Genomic DNA, 26,498 nt, shown 5'->3' on the forward strand with positions numbered 1-26,498 from the left:
TCTCTCAGGTTATTGAGGGGGAGGGGCTGTTTTTATTGTTTTTCTCTGTCTTGTTTGCCTGGGATTAGTCTTTCTAGAATCCCTTTTCTTGAAATACAGCTTCATTGACTATGGAACTCCAGATTGATAGCTGTTTTCTCTCAGCACGTTGAAGAAATAAATACACTGTATTCTCTTCCTTTGTTGCTCTTATGAACTGTCAGTCTAATTGCCCATTTTTAGTGATTTTCCTTTTCTCTCTGGTTAATCTAAAATTCTCTCTCCCTCATACATTTGTATTCTGCTGTTTCACTATAATGTGTGGAGGGGAGAATTTCTTTTCATGTATGCTGCTTGAGATTCACTGGGTTTCCTGGATCCAAGAAATACTGGCTCTTTTATATTCTCCTTATTATATCCTCCTGGAACTCTGTCTGTTGGACTTTCACACTCTAGTCTCTTTGTAACATGTCCCTCTTTTTATCTCACTTGAATATATGTGAATAATAGCTTCAAATCCAGTTTTCTAATTTTTTCTTCAGCTATATCTAGTTTATTTTTAATGCATTTAGGTTTTTTGTACAGCTTTATTGAGGAATAATCAACATACAACAAATTGCACGTATTCAGAGTGTATACTTTGATAAAGTTTGACATATGCATTCACTCATAAAACCATCGCCACCACCACGATAATAAGCCAACCCTTCCCCCCAAAAGTTCCCTCATGCCCCTTTGCAATGCTTTTCTCCAGTCTTTCCCTACCACTATCTCTCATCAAGCAATCAGTACAGATTAATTTGCATTTTCTAGAATTTTATACATAAGGAATTATACAGTACTAGAAGTCCAATGCATGAAGATTTGTGCTAGAATGGGCTTTCCTTTCCCTGGCTGCCAGCACCACCTTTCCACTCCAGCCCAGCCCCTTTCCACTCTGGCCCCACCTTCCCATGCTGCCCAGGGGCCCTGAGAGACCAGGGGTGGGGCAGAACACCTGTGTTGTTGCCATGGTGACGACACAAGTGTCCCGCCCCCATCACTTGGCACCTGTGTATGCAAATTAACTTCCATCTTTGTTGAGTTAATTTGCATATCACTCCTGATTGGCTAGTGGCATAGAGGAGGTATGGTCAATTTACATGTTTGTCTATTATTAGGTAAGATAAGGGTTTGGTTGTGTTTTTTTTTGGCGGGGCGGTCAGATTTCTTTCACTCAACAAAATTATTCTGAGTTCATCTATGTTGTTAGGTCTATCAATAGTTCATTTATTTTATTGCTGAATAGTACCCCTTTGTATGGATATACCACAGTTTGTTTATTGTGTCACTTGGACATTTCTGGGTCTTGGCTATTACAAATAAAGTTGCTATGAACATTCGTGTACATCTTGTTATAGACATGTGTTTTTACTTTTCTTGGGTAAATATTTAAGAGTGGGATAGCTGAATTATATGGTAGGTGTATGTTTAATTTTTTTTTTTAAGATATTGCCAAAGGGTTTTCCAAAGTGGTTGTATCATTTCACATTCCCACCAGTAGTGACTGAGATTTCTCGTTGCTCTATCTCCTTCTCGGCATGTAGTATTATAAGGCTTCTTCCGTGTGGCCATTCTAGTAGAAATGTAGCTGCATTACAGTGTGGTTTTACTTTGCATTTCTCTAATGACTAATGACACTGAGCACCTTTTCATGTTCTGCCCATCTTCCCTGGAATTCAACACGTAGAAATTCTTTGAAATCTGAATTAAAGTTAAATTCCTCCAGACAAATTTGCATTTGTTTCTGTCAGATGCCTGCGGTGCTACCAATCTGAGACTATAGTTAGATTATAATTTTAGCTTAAAATTCCCCATTTAACTTAAAGTTAATTCCGACAGAAAACACATGTGAGGACCAAACATGCTTATGAATTCTCAAGGGAGATTTCTCAGCACCAAAGTGAAAGCAGGCATTTCTTCATGGTCTCCCGCCAGGCGTGATTTCTCATTCACCCTTGCACCTGGGGTGTAACAGGGTGGGTTTGCTATCAGATTCCTCACCTGGGTCGGCCCTAGGCTTTATCCTGACTCCATGCTCTGCTTCATAACACCCTCAGGGAGGAAGGACTCTCTGGAGCTTGATAAAAAGCCTCTGGTGGGTAGCTGGCACTTGTTTCCTGACCAGATTTCCTACTTTCACTACTGGTTTTGAAATCAACAATTCCTTACTTTAGACGTATTTACAGGAATCTAAAAATATTTTACCCAGAATTTTAGTTTCATCAACCTAGAGCAGTGATTGCCAACCTTTTTCATCTCATGGCACACAGAGCCTAACGACTAAAATTCTGTAGCACACCAAAAAATACATTTATTTATTTTATTTTTTTGCCGATCTGACAAAAAATAGGTATCATTTTTATTCATCCTCACCAAACAGCTATTATCATGTTGGCTGTTGTCATTTTTTTTATTTGACAATCTAAGAGAAAAGAGGTCAGTGCCCCTTGACTAAATAGTCAGGTATTGCATGTTTTAAAAATTATTGCCGCACACCATTTGAAAATCGCTGACCTAAAGGGTTTACAGAAATAGAAGTTTCAGCCTTGTTATGTTTCAAATTGGGTGCTCGCTGATGAATTTCAGAGTCACTGGTGAACAATAATAGCATAATAACTATTATATGTTGAACACCTGCTCTGGTTCAGGCATTTTGTATGTATAACCTCTGATCCTCACAATAACCCTACAAGTAGGTATTTTTCTTTTCATTTAACAGATAAAGCAACTAGGATTAACTTGTCCAAAGTCACACAAGTAGTCAGTCAGCAAAGGAATTTGAACTTTGCTCTTTGCAATCAATTCTGATCTCCTTTTCAAGCTAACGAGTCTTTTTTCTTAATATTGAGACTACACAGTGGCTTCTATATTTAACAGCAGATTTTAAGGGGTAAGACTTTCCACTTTAATGTCCCAGCAATATAGGCTCCCATCATCTCAACCCACATCCCTGACATGATTCTCCATCGGATTTCAATGCTCTGTAGTGAAGCCATCACACAGAAACTGACTTCAGGATGTTGGTGGCCAGAACGCTCAGACCTCCCTGTCTCCCTACTATTTCCAAAGCGCCAGGTGGTCTTTTTTTTTTTTTTTGCGTGAGACACAAGCCCAATTAATTCCTTCGCCTGAATTCTCTTCTAGACTCTGATGCTCCTAATGAGACTTTCTCACAACGGCAGCCTGGCGATGTCGTTTTTCTTCATTTTTGGGGTTGGTGGCTTTTGTCCTGAGCAGCTGTGGCCTTTTACTTTATCTGGGTTTGCAATCAGGAAGCTGTGATACTTCCTGAGGCTGTTCGGGGTACAATTTACACAACACAAACTGAGTTCACTTTCTTCACGTCGGAGCTGCTCTGGCTCCTGGGAGGGCTGGCGGTGCTGGGTCCAGCTCTCCGCAGGTTGAATCCAGCAGTTGGCAAACCTGTGGTTTACAGCTACTCGTGCTTCCTGAGCAACATACGTGGAGAATTTGGAAAGAAGGCGACGAGTAGGATTGGAGTCTAGAAAACCGTTAAGAAGGAGGAAGTTTACCAACTCAGTGGGAGTAAATCTCCAAACCACCTTCGAAGGCTAACACGCACACGGTTCCTCCCTGCCGTGGGTTGTGGAAGAAAACCAGCCTACCACCAGAGGCAGAGAGAAGGTGGAGAAGAATCTTCATTTTTAGACATTCAGATCCTTCGGCCAAAAAAATAAGAGTCAGGAATGGCACTGAGTTTGCCTGCTGGGAGTCTTGTTTCTTTGTATCGTTTTGGTGAGAGGACTTGGAGGGGAAGGAGAGGGACAAGCCCACCAGCCAGCGCCTGTGCGAGCAGATTTGGTAAATGGAAATGGTCAGCACGGCAGTGGCCTGAGCTTTGGGATCGAGTCTGAATTAGAGGCGTTCAGCGTGGCCGGTCTCCACACCCAAGGATGGTCCCGAGTGAATGTTCCCTCACTGCCTGCCTGGCCACCAGGAGATAACAGAAACAATGCTTGTGGCGGCTGCAGCTCCTGTCCTCTGGCAGGGTCACGCACTGAGCCCACCCAGTCCCTGGGACGTGAGTGAGGAGGACTGGCCCTCATGTCCACCAGCCAGGGGGTGGGGTCAGAGATCTAGGAGTGAGACTGCCTGACTCATTAGCTGCACGGTCTCCCACCATCGTACCTACAGAAGACCTGGATTCAAATTTTGGCTCCCCCACTTAGTACCTGTGTGATCCCGGGCAATTACCTCTCTGAGTTTTAGGTTTCTCATCTATAATCCAGACATAATGACAAATACCTAGTAGGAATTTTGAGTTAGGAAAATACAGGGGGGGGGGGGGAAAGAACTTGACACATTATAGGAGTTTAAGAAAGGAATGTTCTCTTCCTTTCTCCCACAGTTCACAGAGCCTAAATTACCATTGCCTGTTTTCTATACTTGGAATGGAACAAAAGTATCTGACTATCCCTGAGGCTGACAGATATGTAGTCAAACCACACTCCACTGAAGACGTGCTAAACAAGGTATTTAAGCAAGTGACCACATGGGGGAATAAAAGAGACATTTATAATGGCAGCCAAAACAGAAAAACCCACAAGGACACAATGAAAACTGAAACCACAATAATATCTAAATGGAGAAGTAATAATTGTAGTCTATATTTAAGTGTACGGGAAGGGACATGCCCGCCATGGAGATCATGCGTATTATTTCAAAATTTGTGGAGAGAACTAGAACTGATTTTTAAAAAATATTTTTTATGGGTTTCAGGGAGGAAGGGAGAGGGAGAGAGAGATGGAAACATCCATGATGAGAGAGAATCATTGATCTGTTGCCTCCCACACACCCCCAACTGGGGATCAAGCCTACAACCCAGGCATGTGCCCTGACTGGGAATTGAACCTCGACCTCCTGGTTCATAAGGCCAATGCTCAACCACTGAGCCACACCAGCTGGGCTGATATTTTTTTTTCTTAATCACAAAATATTTTAGGTCTTTCTAGTATTATCCAAAAAGTATGCAAATAAAAAGTAATAAAGAGTGATGCTGAAGGGAGTGAGCTAGGGCAGTATATGGTAATGTCAGTGGTATTAATGAAATTCTAGTTTTTAAGCTTGGGCTGGGATCATGGTTGTTCCACTTTATTATTATACGCACATCTTACAATTTCATTACATATAGTCTTCTTTACAGAACAAATGTTACATAGTAAAAATATTTTAAGTAAATTGGAAATTGCTCCGTGAGTTCCACAGCAATAAAGAGACTAATTAATATCTGTGATGAGATTCTGTCTATAATCAAAGATGCCATATGTAATTTCCTTTCCCAAATGCTGTCAGAAAACGTATTTGCACTTCTGATTTTCAAATCAGTAAATTAGTGGACATCAGTGAATTGCTAGATCAGGTGTCTCATTCAATTGTATTTATTCAGGGACACAGAGAAGCCTGGTCTCCACCAGGCAGTCAGAAACTACTTGGGTGATGGCGTCGAAGGGCATCAAGTAGTGGAATGGTCTCAGGCCTGGGAGAGGTGGACCGAACATTGTAGTCCTCGGCAATGAATGGCTAATCTCTTAAATATCCTTATGAATTGTTTGAAAGAAGAAATATACTCCTCTTAATTGAATGTATTTGGTTTAATAGTAGAATTATTACTAATAAATAAAAAATTTGTCATGGTCTAATTGAGAAACAAAATCAACCAATGACATGAGCTGGCTCCAAAGAGGGATGCAAATAATCTGAGAACAGCCTTGACTGCCTGGTTCTATTTCTCTGGAAACAGAAATTCATAGGAATATTGTTAGGATGAAATGAGAAAATGTGTGCAGAGCACTGAGCACAGTTCTTGGCGCAGATTAAAGTCCTAATAAGTGGTAGTTACTGATATCCTCAGTGACCGAAACAGCAGAATGACCAGAACGACCAGAGACCAGAATGACTGCGGTCCCTCGCCCCGGCCGGCCCCACCCCCCAGCGGGGACCCCCACTCCGATCCGGGACCCCACCAGTGCAGGCCAACCGGCCCCCACCCATGCACTGGACCTCTATCCTATATAATAAAGGGTAATATGCAAATTGACCCTAAGGGCGGAATGACCAGAACGACCACTCGACCAGTCACTATGAGGCACACTGACCACCTCTTGGTCCCTTTCCCCAGCTGGCAGGCTCCAACTGCCCAATGGCAAACAGGGAACTGGGGGTGGGTGGCGGGGGATGTGCGTGGCACCAGGCCAAGGCCCCACCCCACCAGTCACCCCACACACACAGAGCAACCCGTGGCAGGGGTGGGGCTGGTGATTGGGTGGGAATGGCCAACCTCTCTGTTCCTCCCCCCAGCCAGCAGGTTCCGATCACCCGATGGTGAATGGGGAACTGGGGGTGGGTGGCAATGGTGGGGGGCAGGGGGAGCCGGGCCCGGCTGGGGGCAGCCGGGGAAGATGGCTCTGATTGCAGGCCAGGCCTAGGGACTATACCCGCACACGAATTTCATGTGCCAGGCCTCTAGTAAGATAATAATGATGAAAATATTAACAATGGTAGGACTATTTATTGAGTGTCTACTCTGACATATGTGGTATAACTTTGCTCCCTTTTTGTTGCTACAGATTTGTCTTACAAATCATGTTTAATTTGTAAGGTGGGGTGAAGGAAATCAGACTTTTCAGAGAGACAATGATCACAGTGAAACTGAAAGCATAAACTAAGGAGAGGTCGATCACACCTTTGCTCAGGGACAGGAAGAGCTTCAGGACTTCCAGATTTTATCTGATACACAAGTAAGGAGTAAAGCTGACTGCTCTGCTCCGAGGGGCTGCGAAGAGACAGCTACCCTCGCCAGTGCAGAAATGCCTGCTCATTCTCCAAAACTGACCACCGCCCACGTAAGTAGAGTCCGGCACGTGGTCACCTGTGAGAATGTGGAGAAAGTGCAGCTCGACGGAATGCCCACAGCAGATGCCTCCTGGCCTGGACAAACGGCACTACCATCCTCAGGTTTAACCTTCCTGAGTCCCCACGCGTAGGTTAAACCATGAGGGAGAGTCTGTCTTGGCCTCTTGCTTGTTATTCTGAAGTTCCTAATGTTGAAAGTAGACTTGGGTAAGATGAAAACATTACTGAGTAGGTAAATAGATAGATGTATTTACTAACACACTTCCCCCAAGAAATCCTATTGCTCTGAACGTAAATGAAATTAAACAATTTGAAGTCATAGTTACTCAAAAAATAATTACTTTATGCCAGGCGCTGCTATCGGCCCTGAGGATGCAGTAGTAAATAAAGCAGACAAGATCTCTTACTGAAGAATCTAATATCCAATGGGGAGTCACATAATAAACAAGAAAATGAACTACAAATCATCCAAAAATACAGAAAAGAAGGAAACTTGTGAACACACTCTGACACAGCCCAGCCATTGGTGAAGCCCTTTTCTAGACCATCTGGCCTTGGCCTCTCTCTGCTGGTACCCTAGAATCTTCGGGAAGGAGCCCAAGGGGACGTCACTTTTCACAGCACGAGAACTGGAAGAGGAGATGGGGAGGAAGTTTCCTGGCCACATTAGTATTTGAGCACACACCTAGTGAGGGGGTTGGGGTCCTGGCACCATGACCCAGGCTAAGACTACACCCTGGGAAATGGGATCATCTTGATTCTAGGGAACTTCAGGAAGTAAACAAACTTCCCAGAGGCTGCAGGGATAGGCAGGTGGAGGCTAGAAAATCCTCGGGGAAACCCTGATCATTGTTCTTCCCTCTTGGAGTATGCGAGATCGTGTCCAAGCTGGGTGTTTCCAGGGCCCAGCCAGGGTTTGGACAATTATAGAATTGAGATGGTCAAAGCTGGAAAGTCCCTTAGAGAGCATTAGTCTACCCTCCTCTCTTCATGAAAAAGGAAACAGGCTCATAGAGGGAATAAGCCCAAGTTTAAAAACAAGTTAGGTTGCTGAAAAGACTGGCTAGGTGTTCACCAGTCCCATTTTTTCTTGCTTGACACAAAGGAAAATTACATTGCCAAGACTCCTTTGCAGTTAGACAGAGATCACCTGTTGGTGTTCTGGCCAATGAAATGTGAATAGAAGTGATCTATCAATTGCCCAGTCTGTCTTTGTTGGTTGTTTTTTTAAACACATCTTTAAAAAATATATATTTGTATTGATTGCAGAGAAAAAGGGAGAAGGAGAGAGAGATAAAAACATCCTGCAGGCAATGCCTTGACCGGGAATAAAACCGTGACCTCCTGGTTCATAGGTCGATGCTCAACCACTGAGCCACACCATCCAGGCTGCCCAGTCTTTATAAAAGTCCCATCTGATCCTCTATACACTATCTATCTTCATTTATTCGCCTGCTGAATGCAGATAATCCAGCAGAGAACTCCAAGAAATCTGTGGAAGTTGGCAGCACCATAACATACAAGGAGCTGAGATCTCTCAATCACTTGTGAAGGTAGCAACCTGAGCATGCCCAAACCAACTGTGACATCGACAACAAATAAACTGCATTGTGTAAGCCACTGAGATTTTGAAGTTATTTCTTACAGCAACTAGTGCTCTTTATTTATTTTTTTAAATATTTTTATTGATTTCAGAAAGAAAGGGAAAGAGATATATAGAAAAATCAATGATGAGAGAGAATCATTGATCAGCTGCCTCTAGCACAACCCCTACTGGGGATCGAGCCTGCAACCCGGGCATGTGCCCTTGACCGGAATTGAAACTGGGACCTTTCCGTCCACAGGCCAACGCTCTATCCACTGAGCCAAACCATACCTGGAACGTCCCAGTTTTGGGCCAACAGTGAGCAAGTGAAAAAGAAATCTCCATGTGGACAGTAGGGCATCCTTACTGATGCATAAGTTTGTGAGTGCCCTGGGATCAGCTAAACCTCTGGCTCTATTGCTTGGACTGCAATGTGTCTCCCAGTCATTACTACCCACTATTTCATGGGTCTGATAACAGCATATGTGTTCAGCTGCCTGTCATCCAGAGAACTCTATCTTTTCTTTATAATTTTGTATTGATTGATTGACTTTTTAAAGAGAGAGAGAGAGCTTGTTGTTCCATTTATTTAGGCATTTATTGGTTGCTTCTTCTATGTGCCCTGACCAGGGATTGAACCTGCAACCTTGGCGTATCAGAGCAATGCTCTAACCAACTAGGCTACCTGGCCAGGACCAGAGAACTCTATCTTGATCAGTGCTTCTACATACCTAATAATGACCTGAGGCTTGACTTGTGAATCATCAAATAAAAGTTAAGTTTTAGTGTTGTATGACTTTGCTATAATCTGATTTTTTAATGTAATAATCTATATGTGGTAGAAACATAAAACCACAGTCCATTGACACAAACTTATAAACACCCACTGACTGCAATTGCTTATTCCTGTCCTCTCAGAATCACGGACGAGAGACAGATTTCCAGATGGACCAGCCAGTCACAAGCTTCCATCCTTGGGCAGCAGGTGAAATGGAACCGTCTGGATCTCTTTTCCACAACTTCCTAACGTTAGCTCTCTTCTGGGTGAAAGGACACGCGGGCAATGCGCCTCTACAGTTGTCAGTTTAGATGGCAAACTCTCAGAAAGAAAGGAAGGACCTAAAATCAGAGAACCTTTGGATCGAAAAAAATTGGAATTCATCAGATTGCATCCATATTTAAAATTTTTTATTTTATATATTTTTATTAGCGCCTAAACACATGATGTAACCAATAACCATGCAAAAGTAAGTCAGAAAGATGGCGTGCCAAAATATGAATCTGTGGTGGGACTCCCTTGGCTGAGTTAAGAACACGTTACGTTAGCGTCCCCTGAACTGTAGTTCCAGAACAAGGAAAGAGGAAGTTGAGTTTGTGTGAAAGCTCTGGAAAGGTATTTCCAAGAAATGATGTGTGGACAGGTGTAGCAAAAGGTAATGAAAGGATGGTTCGTGGCTCTTCCAAAAAGTCATAGGAGATACCCAGTCAGCCTTCCTTATCCCACAAACAACGAAGGAATTGCCAATGCAGCAAAGCCTTACATAGGCATGCCAATCAGCTCCACTTCTCAGAAAGGGCAACCTAGGAAATTGTCTAATTCATGTTAAAAGACAGAATTGAAACTATGCTTCCTAATTTACCAAAAATAAAAAATTCTCAATGAAGTTTGTAAAACCAGAATCAAGAAGCAAATCTAACTTCCTGCTTTTGTTTCTCTTCTACAGTTACAACAGACTCAGGCTTAAAAAAAAACCTTGCAAATTAGGATCCTTCCTCGAATACCAGAAAATGAACTGGCTGAGTAAAGTAGTATCTTACTCTTTTGCCAAAGTAATTGAATACTTTTCTCTCCTGTGTGTGTGATCAGGTACTTGACCACACACACACACACACACACACACACAATCAAATTGTATCAGTAATTAAAGTGTTGATTGGAAATTATATTTAAGTCATGTCCGAAAGACTTTATAAAGGTAAACAATATTCAGTTGATGCTATTTACAAAGATACTCACCTAAAACATAAGGACATAGAAAGATTTAAAATAAAAGGATAGAAAAAATACCATGTAAAAAACAATCAAAGGAAAGTTGGAATAACCATATTATCATCAGCAATTAGACAACTTACATTAATTTCAAGCACACATTTTCAAATAAAAATTGACCATAGATAAAGCTACAAAATAAATCTCAAAAAATAGGAGATAATTAATATCATGCAGGTTATATTCTCCAATCGAAGTGTAATTAAATTATAATTCATTAATAAAAATTACCTGCCTGGCCAATGTGGCCCAGTGGTTGAGCATCAACCTATGAACCAGGAGGTCACAGTTCAATTCCTGGTCAGGGCAAAGGCCCGGGTTGCAAGTATAGGAGGCAGCCGATCAATGATTCTCTCTCATCATTGATGTTTCTCTCTCCCCATTTCCCTTCCTCTCTGAAATCAATAAAAATATATCAAAAAATAATAAAAACTACTAGAAAATGATTAAAAATTGTAAATGCATTTCTTAATAATACATCTTTCAAGTAGGAAATCTTATTAAACAAGATATAGAAATAAATGATGATGTAAACATGCTGCAAAAACTAATAAAATGGAGACCTCTGGCAAAATTAATCAAGAAAAAAATAAAGGCACAAGTAGACAATATCACAATAAACTATTAAACATAATTAGAGGAACAGTAGAGATTTTAAAAATACATATATATATTTTTTTTTATTTCAGGGAGGAAGGAAGAGGGAAAAAGAGAGAGAGAAGCATCAATGATGAGAGAGAATCATTGATCGGCTGCCTCCTGCACGCCCTCCACTGGGGATCAAGCCTGAACCCGGGCATGAGCCCTGACTGGGAATCAAACCATGATCTCCTGGTTCATAGGTCGACACTCAACCACTTAGCCAAGTTGGTCAGGCAGTAGAGATTTTTTTAAATCAGAATACTATGGTTCTTATTCTACTTTATACTGTTTTCATACTAATTTTTAAATACTGTGGCAATTAATTTGAAAACTAGTAAGAAACAGAACATTTTATAAAATATATAATCTATTATAGCTGGTTTATAAAGAAAGTGAAAACTTAAATATTCTTATAGTCATGAAAGCTTAAAATGTACCATCCCCTTTGTCTTCTTTTATAAAAATAAAAATAAATGAGGCCCAAATGAGTTCTATCAAACAACAAAGAACATATAATTCCAAGAGTCCACAAATTGTTCCAGAAACAGAAAAAAGACAAAGTCTTGCCCTATTCATTTTGAAATGAGTTAAACCTTGACATCAAAACCACATGTGGACAGTATAAGCACCCTGGCCTGGTAGTTCAATTGGTTAGGGCAGCATCCCAATACACTAAGGTTGCGGGTTCAATTCCCAGTCAGGGTACATACAAGAATCAACCGATGAATAAATAAGTGGAAAAACAAATCTCTCTCTCAGTCTCTCTATCTTCCTTTCTCTCTCTAATAAAATCAATAAAAAGAAAGATTATAAGTCAATTTCATTAATAAGCATAAACACAAAAATCTTAAGTAAAGCTCAGCAAACCAAATCAGCAATGTAGTTTTTCAAAATGACCACGTTGGACCTGTTACCCTGAACAATGCAAAAATAATTTAACATTAGAAAATCTATAAATGTCACCCAGTCGCCATAGCTCAGTGGTTGAGCATCGACCTATGAACCAGGAAGTCACCGGTTCAATTCCTGGTCATGGCATATGCCTGGGGTTGCCGGCTGGTTCCCCAGGTTGGGGTGCAGGAGACAGCCGATCAATGGTTCTCTCTCATCATTGATGTTTCTCTTTCTCTCTCTCCCTTCCTTCCTCTCTGAAATCAATAAAATATATATTAAAAAAAGAGAAAATCTATAAATGTCATTCACCATATTTACAAATTAAAGAATCCTATATAATAAAAGGGTAATATGCAAATTGACCCTAACAGCAGAACAACCGCTCGACCAGTCACTATGAGGTGCACTGACTACCTCTTGGTCCCTTTTCCCGCCCGGCAGGCTCCCAGAGACCAATGGTGAATGGGAAACTGAGGTGGGCGGCAGAGGATGCGGGCGGTTCCAGACCAAGGCCTCCACCCCTCTGGTTGCCCCACACACAGAGGGTGACTGGCAGCAGGGGCAGGGCTGGCGAATGGGCGGGAATGGCTGATCTCTTGGTCCCTCCCCCTGGCCAGCAGGTTCTGATCACCAGATGGCACATGGGGAACTGGGAGTGGGTGGCAGCAGCGGGTGGGGGATCGGGACTGGCTGCCGGCAGCCAGGGATGATGGTCCTGATCGCAGGCCAGGCCTAAGGACCATACCCATGCACAAATTTCGTGCGCTGGGCCTCTAGTAAAAGTCATAAGATTTAGAAACTAAATAACACTTTCTCAACAGATTCCCAAAAATCATACAATAAAATTAAATACCCATGCACACAAACATAAATTTTTACCAAATAAAAAGAGAAATTCTTAACCTTATTTTTTAAGGTATATACCAAAATCACACAAAACTGTGAAAAATTAAAAGCATTTCCCTGGAAGTTAGGAATAAGACAAGGATGCCTACTTTCTCCCCTTACTCACGATAGTCATGGCTAATACAGTTAGTGAAGAAGAGTACATTGAAACAACAAAACAAAGCTTTAATTATTTGCATATTTTATGATTATCTTACATAAAAAAAATCTAAAACAATCTGCATCAAACAAAAATAAGGTGCAACAAAGCTGCAGAATACAAATGAACATATAAAAAAATGATAACTTTGTTCCCACACAACAGCAGCAGGCAGAACTATGAGAGCAATGAACAAAAAACACACACACAAGAAAAAAGAAAAGAAAATTATTTTGAAATTATAAAATGTCACTGAAAGACATAAAAGGAGACCTAAATAAATGAACAATATACCATGTTTATGTATGAGAAGAATCAATATCAAAATGATTTCAATTCTCCCCAGTTAAATAATAAATGTAGTACAAATAAAAATTCCAACAGAGTTTTTCACAAGCCAGAGTGAAGGGCCAGATGTAGCCACGATTTTGCTGAAGAGGTTGAAAGGAGTCAGAGGGAAACCTTCCCTACTAGCTACTAAGATTTTATTGTAAGTTTAATTAAGACACTATGGCATTTCCATAAAGATAGACAAAATGACCAGTGGAAAAGATCAAGAAGCCCACAGACAGAATCGTACAGAAGCTTGACATATGACAGAGCATTGCAAACTCAGAGAAAAGGATGTAATTTGCAATAAATAATGTTGGAGTAATTGTTATCCATGTGGAAAAAAATGTTTTAATTAGATCCTATTTCACATCATATACACAAAAGTGGATTAAAAGCTAATATTATAAGCAAGCATTTTAACATTTCTAGAAGAAAATATAGGGGGTGAGCTTATGACCACCAATTAAGGAAGTTTTTTTTTAAAGATATAAAAAGAATAAAGGAAAAGACTCATACATTTGACTATAATAACACAAAAGCAAATTTTAAAAATTCTCTCTTTAACCAAAGTGAAAAGGCAAACTACATACCAGGAGATGTATCAACACACTTAACTAACAAAACAGTAAGCACTTCGAATATATTTTTTAAAACAAATTGATAAAAAGCAAGCAACCCAACTAAAAAATGGATAAAGTACATGAATAGACAATCCACCGAAAAGGAAACCTGTCAGGCCAATAAACTTATGAAAAGATAGTCAACCTCACTAGCAACCAGAAAATGCAAATTATAATAATATTTCACATCCATCTGATTGGCAAACATTTTAAAAGTCTGACAATACCAAGTGTTGCTTAGAGGTAGAACAACAGGAATTCTCCTGTACTATTGGTAGGAATATAAATGGATATAATTATTTCGGAGAACACTGGTAATATCCAGCATTTCCAGGAATATAGCCTAACAACATCTCTTTACAAGGAGACAAGTACAAGATTGCTCACTTCAGAACTGTTTGTGATAGGGAAAATTGGGAATAACCGAAACTCTTCCAACAGAATATATAAATAATCACCAAGTATTCATGCAACGCAGTTCTACGTGCGGCGGTTAAAATAAATGAGCAAAACTTCATGTACCAACATGGATAAACCTCAAAAACAAAGTGCTGAGTTGGGGGGAAAAGCAAGATGCCGAAGTATATATACAATGTGATAACACTTGTATTAAGTTAAAAATATGCTAAATAGCATTACATATTATGTATGGTGATATGTGTAAGGAAAGGCGTAAGAATATTCGTGTCAATAGCATGTACCACTTTGGGAATAGTGGATGCCTCTGCAGAAGGAGGAAAGGAAACGGGGTTAGGGAAGAGCATTTTCCAGAAGATAGTCAACCATGCCTGTAATGTTTTATTTCAAAAATAAAACCAGAGGAAATATGGTAGAATGGTGGTTACTGTAGTATGCTCTGTACTTTCCCATATGCTTGAAGTGTCTTATTTAAAAAGTGAATAAGTTTAAGGTAAAACTTCAGAAAAGACCTATATGCTAACGGCTGATAAAATTCCTAAGAAATGCTCAGATTTCAATAAATTTTAACCATAAAAATTGTCTAAACTCTCATTGTGAAATATAAATACATATTTCAATTTTGAGTATGTGTCCATATTATAAATAAGAGAGCTATCTAGACATAAATTATAAATAACCTGATCACAAGGTAAAAATATAAAATGTGCATAGACACACATGTGGGTAAAAATTGTAAAGGACATTAAAAAATATATATATGAACTTAAGCTAGAAGGGCTTGAGGTAAAATTTCTTTATTTTTTATTTTTAAAGTTTGACTCAATGAATGAACTATATCTATCATGTACTTCCTAACAAGTGTTTGCTGTAGAAATAACATAGCAGCAGAGATTTAAACAAATGCTAGAGCTCTAGAAATGCACAGTCAACAGTAGACAAGTCCTTTTGGGCCTGAATGTATGTCTTTCTGTTAGTCCAGTTAAACAAACAGGCACACAACAAAACGACTTGGGTCAAATCACTATCGCCACCCAATTTTCAGGGGCAATTGCAGTCAAGAACTGGCCCTGGGGAGATACTTTGCCTGTGCCTTTAACTAAGGCGGGGCTTTTAAAACTCAGTTGTTCCATTCATGTCTCAAATCAATCAGATGAAATTCACCTTTTACGTGGCCTGAATCCTGATAGCTCAGCACACTTGATAGGTAATTTAATCATCTCTGGTTAGATGAACGCAAACTCAAATTAGCTACTGAAAGGGCTGGCCTTCTCTGAGATGGCTGTGCTTTTCCACTTTTATGCAGGAGCTGAGCTTCACCAACTGGCTGGCTGGAGGTGTTATTAAAAATTTAGTGACAGAAACAAAGGTGTCCTCTGGTGTCTCCTGTTACCCTTTCTACGGTTACCCCAGCAGACAAAGGACAGAGGGCCTGCCTCATGGATAATGTGACACGGAATATTCACAATCTATTTTTAATGGAGGCAAGTAATAACATTAAGGGAGATATTTGCAATCTTCAAATTTCACACAGTACCAGGCACAGTAATTTGTTTTGATTCTGCACTGGGGATATCAAGGTATTTCCTCCTCCCCCCCCCAAAAAAGGCACACTGTTAACATAAAAATTAAAACTCCTCATGTACAGCATAAACTGGGATTATGAAAATGGACCAAAAGTTTTAAACGTCATAAGGGGAGAACAGGACAGGGCAGACAACTAGATTTCAGTCAGTTCCGTCAGTTCTACTTACCCCTCCGTGCAACTTCTTTACTTTTCAAACCAGGTTGGAAATTCTCAACCAGTGTACATGGTGAATTCTGTGGGAAGGAAGTTTTTGATATTTATTCACTGAGAACTTTGCTTCTCGGGACACTAGGAAGAGGTTCCTGGATGCTGCAACTGTTCGCCCATCAGTTCTGGAAAATCATCTTACACTTGCATGATAGAGCAAACAAGTTTACATTTTGAATGAGAATAAACTGACCTGGAGGACTGAGACTTTGGAGAAAGGAGAAAAGCAGCGTCAAAGCCTCTGAGACCCACCAACTCAGAGTCCTGTGTGTTGTTTGTTTCCTGCAATTTCTCTTCCTTTTGTGCTGTAAGGAACAGAGCCAGCAAGGAGCAGGCAGTTTCCTTTGTCTGCTTATTCACTTAACACCTCAGCAAGTACTTATTAAATATGTGTTTTTTAAATTGATTTCAGAGAGAAGAAGGGAGACAGAAACATCAATGATGAGAGAGAATCATTGATCGGCTATCTCCTGCACACCCCTTATTGGGGATGGAGCCCAAAACCTGGGCATGTGTCCTGACCAGGAATCAAGGAACTATGACCTCCTAGTTCATGGGTCAACACTCAACCACTCAGCCACACTGGCCAGACAGAAAATATTTATTGATCTTCTACTGTGTGCCAGGCACTGTTCTAGAAGATTCAGCAGTGCCAAGTACCAAATAAAGCTCCACAAGATACTGTGCTCACCTCTGTATCCCAGCACTGAGAACAGTGCCAGGCACATGGTAGATGTTCAATCAATCTGTGTGAAGTTGATTTGAACAGAAATGGACAGTCTGCTGGTAGTCACCATGAGTCATGTATACCTTGGCTGGAGATGTTAAAAAAATAAATAAATCTACAGGCCCTGACTGGTTTGGCTCAGTGTGTAGAGCGTCAACCTTCGGACTCAAGGGTCCCAGGTTCGATTCCAGTCGGGGGCATATACCTTGGTTGCGGGCATATCCCCAGTGGGGTGTGTGCAGGAGGCAGCTGGTGGATGTTTCTCTCTCATCGATGTTTCTGGCTCTCTCTCCCTCTCCCTTCCTCTCTGTGAAAAATCAATAAAATATATTTAAAAAAAAAAAAAAGCTACAGGAAGTTGGGATTTAGGCCAGCACCTTATTCTGGTTTAAGGAATTGATCTGTGCAAGAAATTCCCATAGGTGGATAGAGCCAGAAATAACCCAGATAGCAATTTCCCTGCCCTTCGTGCATCTTTAGATTTGTAACTTACCTTAGGCAAAGCAGCTAACCCGTCTCAGATACTATCCTTCCAGTCTCTACAGAATCAAAGTAGTCAGGGTTATATTGGGATGATACAACCATATCTACATTTTATAGTCAAGGAGACTGATATCAGGGAGGTCACAGGATTTGCCCAAGTCCCATGGTGTGTTGGTGACAGCTGCGATTAAGAATCAATCTCTAGACCTCAGGCTTGTGATTTCTTTATTCATCTCGCAGCCCTCTGTCCTTTCTTCTGAAACTCTCAGGAAAAAAAGAGCCTGCGTACATGCTCGACTGTCAGAGGCTTTACAAGGTAGGCAAGGGCCTCGTATTGTGCACCTAGTTCTATTAAGAAGTGAGACCCTCTGAGGCATAGAAGAAAAGGGAAAAAGCATCGGAAAACCAGAATTCCACTCGCTGCTGGATGCTGGCTGCTTCACTCCAGTGCCAACTCCCCCTACAGACCACACCAAAGGACTCCCACAAATCCCCTGCCTGAGTAAAAAAAGCAATATGTAAGAGTCTTAATACTTTATTAACTTAAAACATCACTCTAATAAATATGTGTTAACAAACATAATGCACTTCAGAAGATCTAAAAAACATTTATAAACCTCACCAAAGGAAAATGCCATTTTTTCTCTCTGTGGTGCACACGGAAGAGCTAAGTGTTGAAGACAGAGCCTTCACTCCCCCACGCCTGCTAGCTTAGACATCTTCTTAAAAAATCAGCTGAGCAGTAAAAAAGTGAGTATACACACAAGTCTTTGAAGTATCTGTCCATTACATTTTGTTTATGGTTGGTAAAATCCAAAGGGGTCAGAAGGGAAGGTCCAAGACTCTGCTTTGTCTTCTCGGAACTCCTTGGGAGGAAAAGAACAGACCCAGGCACTTGGAGGTGTGACTGTTAGCCCAGGGCCGTGACCTTACTATCTGGTTCCCCAGTATCTAGCATAGGGCCTGGTACCATGGTAACCGGTGGCCAACAAACATTTGCTGAGTAAATGGATGGTATCTTGTCCTAAGGCGCTGCTCTGCGCCTTCACCTCCTCCGATGAAGCCTGCACGGGCCTCTAATCTCCTCTCATCGCCAAGTCCACCTTTCTTGAACTCTTTCTTGGGGCAGGCTGTACAGTGTATCTTGTCACGTCAAAAGTATGAAACGACTTCCCCAAATCAGTTTCCGAAACAGTCTTCAAGTGGGAGAAAGGATTCCTCCAAGATTCACAGGCAGCACCTCACAGAAAGGGGCCAACGGACTCCCCAAAATGAAAATGAAAATACTCTTCATTCTGGATTTACCACAGCAACAACATTAACGTGTGTCTACCTTGTAACTAGTGATTCCTCCTCTTCCACACAAGTGTCTGGGGTGGGGCACCGTGAGGGATTGCATCCCACTCCTGGATGAACCTTGAAAAGGTAACATCCCCTCTGGGAGCTCCCCGAAGTGAGGTGAAGGGGGGTCACCCAGGTGGGACCTGCAGCCTCAGGGGCCTGAGAAGTCAGAAGCGGCTGCTGGCAAGTGGGCAGGCCGCCCCCCCGGCCCCCCCCCTAGTGTTGTGACATTGCGTGTGGCCCGCCAGGGCACTCATTTGAGCCCATGCTGTGTCTCCCGGTGCCGCCTGAGGTCCACCTTCCTCTGGAAGCCCTTCCCACACAAGTCACAGCCGAAGGGCTTGAAGCCTGTGTGCTTGCGGCTGTGGGTGATGAGGTTGGAGCTCTGGCTGAAGGCCTTGCCGCACACCTGGCACTTGTGGGGCTTCTCACCTGCAGGAATGGAGGGGGGAGGGGAGGAAGGATGAGTCTGTGATGAAGCCAGAGGGGACTCTCTGTGACCCACATGCCCTTGACGGCAGCTGGCAGCACCGGGTCTAAGGCCTTCACGTGAGGCGGAGGGGGTGATGTGTTGCAAGTCCCGGGGAGCCAGGGGGGCACCAGGTGAAAGGGAGACTTTCTGAGTGGGAGTTCCCAGCCAAAGGCCTCAAACCGTTTCCTGCTAAACGGAAACAGCAAAGGCCACGTGCCCTCCCCAAGCTCACAGCTGAAGCCGGCCTGGGAGGACTCCCAGTGACTTTAGAAGCAGAGCGCCCCACAGCAGATGGTTAGCAGGAGGGGTGGGGAGAAGGGTGGGGGCGGCTCTTCGAACCACGTGACTGTTCTAATTCAGAGGAAGTTTTCAAATCTGAGTTTCCAAGCAGGTGTTGGTTTGTATGGACCAGGGAGCCTGTCTTCTTTCCTGCTCTTGAAGGACAATAGACTGCGTCTGAAGCATGGGGGTTTCTTAAAGTCTTGTTTTTTAAAATCCACATTTGGGCCACAAAGTATTTCTTCCTTTCTTTTTTATTTCAGAGAGGAAGAGAGAGAGGGAGAGAGAGAGATGGAAACATCAATGATGAGAGAGAATCATTGATTGGCTGCCTCCTGCACGCCCCACACTGGGGATCGAGCCCACAACCCAGGCATGTGCCCTTGACTGGAATCGAACCTGGGACCCTTCAGTCCGCAGGCCAATGCTTTATCCACTTAGCTAAACCAGCTAGGGCCACAAAGTATTTCTTAAGGTAACTGATCCTTTTCTATCTTGATTTTATTTTCTTTTTATGAGGTTAATCAGAGGACTTTTTATATAATAGCAACTCTTCAACATAGATTAATAAATAACATTGAAAAAGTTTTTGTATTTTCCCCCAATTCATGAGCTGGTTTAACATTTGGGGAAATAGCATGGATTTCCAAATAGTCTCAGCCTGGCACAGGGCTGGCTGGACCCTGGAAAAAATGCAAAATAGATGACGTTTGTTTTTGAGAAACCCTCAGTCCCTCTTGCCGCACCTCTTTCTGTCTTCCTGCTTCAGATTTCCTTGATAAGGAACCACCCATCAAAACGTATCCTATCCCTTTAGGGTCAAACAAATCTGAGAAACGAATTCTAGCTATAATGTAAATGTTTGATAAGGGCTTAATGTTTCATTCAGTCAAGACCTTAGTTGCATTTTGATAAGCGTCTTGAATACCTCTACTACAAGGAGTGGGTTACATGGAAATTTCAGGCAAGAGGGCATGATTAAAATAGGTTGTTTTTCTGGGTGTTCTGATGGGGCCATCTACAGCGTTCAAGCATATTTGAAGACATTAATAAGTGTTTGGAACACACTGCAATTTGTTTTGAATCAGTATTCATATTCTGCAATAAAACAGTCGGATTTCTGGTTCTAATGTCTCGTTGACTATTAAAGAGAAGTGCTCCTGACATTAAAACTGCCACCTACACACAACCCAAACCACAGAACTGGAAGCCAGAGCATCCCATGGGCCGTTCCCTTTGGTAAATCACCCCATCTCTCTGAATTTCAGGATGGTAACTTCAGCTCCTACTTTAGGGAACAGCAGTAAGGATCAAATAAAGTGACAGACTTAAAAGCACTTTATAAATTATAAAGCATTGTAATAGGTAAAGAATTATCATGACTATGCCGTGAACTTGCTGATGTTCTTAAAAGGGCAATAAGTGAATAGAAGCTTTTTATATCTACCAACCCCCACGACTCTGAAAATAGAATACAATAAACAGTGGTCAAGAGCACAGACACTTGAGGTCAGACAGAGCAGAATGTAAGTCCTGGCCCCGCCACTTGCCGGGCAGGTTAATTAACCCTTATGGACCTCACTTCCCTCATCTCTAAAATGGGAATAAAGAATAGCCTCTTTCTCCCAGAGTTGTTGTGAGCATAAAATGATAACGCATTTACAAAGTGCTTAGCAGTCAGCGTAGTAATATTTACCATTGCTTTTTCCTCCTCACTCAGAATAAGCTCTCAGACTCCTAAAAATGCAGCCAAGAGGCCACCCAGAAATCCCTCCCCGAAAAGGCTGGGTGGGAGCCCTAGAGAAAGTCCTCAATCTCTAGGTAAACATTTAGAGCAATGGCTCTGAGAGGACCCTGGGGCTTCATATTTCACCCAGAGCAGGCAGCAGTTGGAGCAGCTGCTAAATTAGAGGAAAATATTCTTTGTGAGGATAGGGAGCCTGCAGCTGACCTGCCGAGTGGTTCTTCAGATACAATCCCAAATCAAGGCCCCTCTGGGGAGAACCATGTATGCAAATGAACCTAAGAGAACCCGCTTTGTTTTCGTTTACACTCTGCAGTGATTAGGCCTCATCTGCCACTCATTGCGGGGCCAGACTCTCACAGAGATGGTGACTTATATTGGCCTCAGGGGGATGAACACGCCCCTGGCCCCCCATCCCTCACTGGGTGGTTCCTACAAGCCAAGGGCCTTAGCTCACCAGTGTGGATGAAGGTGTGTTTTTTCATGTCTGACTTCTGATGGAACCTCTTGCCACAGTACTGACAGGGGTAGGGCCGGGTGTCTGAGTGGATGAGGAGGTGCGTGGACAACGTCGATGACCTCTTAAAGCTCTTGCCACAGATCTTACAGTCAAAGCTCCTTTCCTGTGGAGAGAACAGTGTGGCATTCTGATGGCAGTCATCTAGGCTGCCCTTCTCCTTACCACCGACCTGACTCAAAACCAGGGCTTGCCCTTCTTTCAGACTCCCTTTCCAAATAGCCTGACCCCCTTATCCTCTCCTTCCCATTCATCCCCAACCCTCTCCTCTTCCCCTTTAACATTTTTTTTTTCTACCCAAACACTTTTCACCCACAACCCTCCACACCCCAGGGCAAAACTGTATCCCCACCCTGCTTTTTTGACACCCATTTACAATAACTTCTCCACCCTCTTCAGCAGGAGGCTTCGACCTCAGTCACTTGAGATGCCCCCTCCCTCCAGCCAGCTGTGGGTGTTGAGAGAAATGAGAGAATACTCTTCTTACTAAATAAGTGTAAGTACGCACTGTTCTGTCATAGTTACTTCGCACTAATTTGCTTATCTGCCTTCTGTCTCTCAGCTAAACTGTACTCTCCGTGGGGCATCCTGTCAGGGACCGGGTACGTTATAGGATTCGCATGTGCCTAGCACCTGGAATTTGGGCGACAAACATTTTAAAGGAATGGATGAAAGCGTAGTAGGACAAGTATGCTACTGGATGCTCTAAATGGCCCGAAATCCCTCCTTTTCCGTCGGGAGGGGTCGATGCAGATTAGCTGAGAGACTGAAACGGAGCTGATAAATCCGACACATCAGCAGCAAGGGTGCATACAAACTCCCCTCAAACTCAGAGTGATGATCAGGATCTCACTCTGGAGGCTCCCAGGGACGTGACACCAAACTCTAGGGTTGCCTCGAGACCGAGCCGGCCTCCACCCACCTTTCCCTACACAGCGAGGCAAGGGGACCTGGCCGTGGAGACCGGGGGCAGCCCGGGACGCCCAAGGAGAAAACCACCAGGTGGAGAGGGGCCGGTGCTGCAGAGACCCCGAGGATCGCCCAAGGCGAAGCCTACGCAGGACTGTGCGAGGCCGTCGTGCGCCCCCCGCCCCCCAGCCCCGCTTACCTGTGAGTGCACGGCTTTGTGCTGCTCCAGGCTCACCGCGTGCCCGAAGGTCTTGCCGCACATCTCACACGCGAAGGGCCTCGTGCCGCTGTGAGACCTGCGCACGTGCACCTCGAGCCCGTGCGGCGTGGAGAACACCTGAGGCGGGCGGGGCCCGGGGAAAGGTCGCTGAGAGGGGCCGAGGGGCGCGGGCGCGGGCTGGGCGCGGGCTGGGGGCGCGAGCGCTGGGCAGGCCACGCCGGGGGCGCGGGAGCCTCACCTTGCTGCACTTGATGCACTTGTAGGAGCCGCCGCCCAGCAGCAGGCGGGTGCACAGGAGCTCCGACTCCACCTTGACACCAGCGCCTTTGTCCGCGTGCAGCCCGTGGCTACGCTCCGGGTACAGCCCGCCCGCCGCCGCCGTCGGCCGCTCGTACAGCCCGGCCACCGCGGGCCCGAAGTCGCCGTAGAGCCCCAAGCCCGCGCCGCCTCCTGCGCTACCTCCCCCGGGCGCCCCAGCCCCCGCGCCGCCCGCCGTCCGCTCCGGGCCGTACAGCGCCGCGGGGTGGCCTGGCTCCGGGCTGCGCTCGCAGAAGAGGCCCAGGCCTGCGCCGCGCTCCAGGGCCGCGCACGGCCGGTAGCTCTGCACCAGATTCCGCAGGTCGGAACCCACCAGGCCGCTCCACGAGTAGGGCTTGAAGGGCAAGGGGAAGGGCTGAGCTTCGTCCAGCGATGGGCACACCGACTTCTCCGAGGCTGAGGAGACACGAGGGGGCGTCCGGTCAGGCTTCAAACGGGCTGCCAGGCACCCCGCGTTTGTGCAGCCTCCCGTGCGCCGGGTGCCGCGCTAGATGCCAGGGACGCCCCCGGGATAAAACGCAGTCCGGGTCCCTGAGGCCTCGAGGACCGCTGGAGGCAGCAAGGCAGCAAGCGGACAATGGAAACGACATCGGGTGAGGAGAGAGGGAATTCTGTGCCAGGACGGCGGGAGCGCACGAGGTTAAGAGGGTCTCTGCCGGCTCCCCCAGCGCACCGGGTGTTCCCATGGAGAAGGGCGCGCCGGTGCGCAATCAATGCTCTGAGCCGAGCTGTGAGGGAGGAGAAGGCGGCCTGGGCAGCGCTCGTGGGCAGAGGGCCCAGCTCCGCTATCCGGCCCCTCGTTGTCCCCCCTCAGTCCCTTTTCGTTCCCGAGATGGATAAGGAGGGAAGGAGAGGACCAATAAAATGTGGCCCGGCCTACCCAAGACCTACCTTCCTGGGAAACCAGCGAAGGGAAGGCGTTGCATTCCTTCAAGTTAGTAAGTGCTCACCCAGTGCAGGTGAGGAAGGAGCAGCGGGAAGGGGGTTGGGGCTTGAACTGCCTGCCAGATACTACTCCCATTTCCATCACAGTTTGACAGGGAAATAAAAGGTCCACATTTCTTAGAAAATAATGTACAACTAAGGCTTAGCCACCAACTGTAAGGAGAACAGCTTTCCAAATTCGCAGCTTTCTGCATCCCCCAAACAACAAGAATCTTGCTAAAACCAAAATCCCCGACATTTACTTTCTGTACGTGCATTCGGATTTGCAAATCAGTTCAGGCACCGCAGCCTCCTATCCAAGCTAACCGCTTCAGAGGGAGGCTGCAGCACCCCGAGTTTCCGTGGAGAGACGCCGCCGGGGCCCAGACCTTGCTGGGCGGTGTCAGGAAGAAACCTCGGCTTTCCAGACTCACTCGCCGGAGCTGTCTTTTAACCAAGTCAACGCACCGAGTGCGGGATGGGATGGGGGTGGGGTGGGGAAGGGGGGTTCCTCCTAAAACTAGTAAATGCAGCCTGAAATAACCGACCCTTGGCAGACCCGGCTGGTCTGCGCTCTCCTTCCCCAGGCCCCAACTGAGACCCGCCCCACCCGACGTGCTCTCACTCAGTTTTCTCCACACTCGACTGCTGGATGGAAATGAAACCAGCCTGCTGGTCCCCAGAACTGGACCGACCAGGCAGAACAAAAAATAAAATGGGCCCCCCATTCCTGCCTTGGAAGACCCAGGGGGGGGGGCCGAGATTTTCCTCCGGGATGGGTCCCTCCGCTGGGCGCCCAGCTCTGCGGGGGCCCCACGCCGCGGAAGCGAGAGCGATTTTTAAAGGCAATGACGCTTTCCTCTCAGACTTCCCTGGTCTCCGTTTGTTTGAGACTCTTGGGGTTCTGGGTGCTGGGAGCCCAGCTCTTCCTAAACAATCAACTCTGGCCTGAGAACGAAATGTCGACGTTGCTGCCTCCGGAGACGACTCATTTATTTTTCTCTCGCCCACCCGCTCCGCGCAAACCAACTGGGTGGGGGTGACAGCCCGGGTCCCGCCGCCTCGGATGCAGGCGGGTTGCCACGGTCCCAGAAAGTCGGATGCCTCCCTTGGGGCCCTGTCCCCCACGAAAACGCTCCCTCCTCCGGGAAAGACCCTCCGCCGTCCATTTAGCGTTTCTGCGCCCCGAGCCGCGCGGGTTCATCTCCTCGCCGAGAGGCCCCTGCCGCCCGGACCCTGGAGTTCCCAGCGGGTCCCTTACCTGGAGACACAGAGGGCGACGGGGGCCTCCAGAAGTCCTCGAATTCCGAGCTCCGATCGCAGACGCTGCCCTCGCAGCTGCCGGGGGACGCGGAGGCTCCGTCGGGGGTCTCCGTCAGCTGCGACTCGGGAGACAAACGGCTCCCGGGCTCCACCTTCACCCCCGCGGCGCCCGAGGTGCTGTCTGCGGAGAGGAGGCGGGAGAGGTGCTCAGGCTGGGCCCGGCGGGGCCCCCACGCTTCCGAAGAGGCGCTGCTCGGACCCTCTCTCCCCGGGCCCTGGCCCGGAACCCTCCCGGATCCGAGGGCGAGGGCAGAGAGGTCGTGGAACCGAGGCGACCAGCCCGGGATACAACCCGGACGGGACGACAGAAAACAAAGCAGGCGGGGAAGGGGGCGCCGGGCCTCCCCGCCCGGCTCCTGGGGGGTTGGTGTGGCGGGGCTCAGGGTCTGCGTCCCGGGAGCAGCCCCGCCCGGCCCGCGCGCGCGCGCCCCCCGCACCTGCTCCGCCGGGCGCCGGGACGCTCTCCGGTTGGAGGGCATAGTCGGGTCCCGGGGAGCGCGGCTGGTGGTAACTGTGAGCCTTCTTGCTCTTCACAAGGAACGAACGCGGCATGGTGGTGGGGCGTGCTTCGCTCCCCACTCCGTTTGCAAGGGTCCCTGGAGCCTCGGTCACCGCGCTGTCACCCCGAATTCTTGCTCAGCCCCAGCGAGGCGGAGACCTGCGAGAGGAGAAGCGGGTGGAAACCGGGTCAGCGCGCTCCGGGCCCGGGAATGGGCGGCCAAGCAGAGGCAGCGCTCGTGCCAGGGAGGAGCGCGTCAGGCTCGCGGGAGGAGGGGCTTGGCCCGCAGCGCCGCGCTCACCAGGTGGCACTCGGACAGGTGGCGCGAGCCCGCCGCCGCCGCCGCCGCCGCTCACCGGGGCCCGGGCTCCGGCCTCTTCCTCGGCCTCGCCCACGCCCCTCGGCCCCTCCCCTTCTCTGGCAAAACAGTTCGGCAAAGTCTCCCAAGAGCCCGAGTGCCCAACGGG

General features: G+C 45.8%; 1 protein-coding gene across 1 annotated transcript; it reads right to left on the reverse strand.

Annotated features, from left to right (window-relative positions):
- Positions 1-19,068: 19,068 nt before the first annotated feature.
- On the reverse strand, positions 19,069-26,084 carry GFI1 (growth factor independent 1 transcriptional repressor). The gene is made up of 6 exons (XM_028129960.2): positions 25,970-26,084; positions 25,471-25,653; positions 23,206-23,681; positions 22,947-23,084; positions 21,779-21,944; positions 19,069-19,258 (listed from the first exon to the last, which is right to left on the reverse strand). Exons 1-6 carry the CDS (start codon positions 26,082-26,084, stop codon positions 19,080-19,082), a joined length of 1,257 nt encoding a protein of 418 aa, XP_027985761.2. The 3' UTR covers positions 19,069-19,079.
- Between the last annotated feature and the right edge of the window lie 414 nt (positions 26,085-26,498).

Source organism: Eptesicus fuscus, chromosome 9 (genome assembly GCF_027574615.1).
Source record: "Eptesicus fuscus isolate TK198812 chromosome 9, DD_ASM_mEF_20220401, whole genome shotgun sequence".
NCBI classification, from domain to species: Eukaryota; Metazoa; Chordata; class Mammalia; order Chiroptera; family Vespertilionidae; genus Eptesicus; species Eptesicus fuscus.

What these genes read in the sequence shown, in the direction of transcription:
- GFI1 (XM_028129960.2), bottom strand. Translation starts at nt 26,084, where the DNA reads ATGCCGCGTTCGTTCCTTGTGAAGAGCAAGAAGGCTCACAGTTACCAC. An exon ending in AGTGCATCAAGTGCAGCAAG is followed by an intron (nt 23,085 to 23,205) that starts GTGAGGCTCCCG and finishes CGCCCGCCTCAG; the next exon opens with GTGTTCTCCACGCCGCACGG. An exon ending in ACAAAGCCGTGCACTCACAG is followed by an intron (nt 21,945 to 22,946) that starts GTAAGCGGGGCT and finishes TTCTCTCCACAG; the next exon opens with GAAAGGAGCTTTGACTGTAA.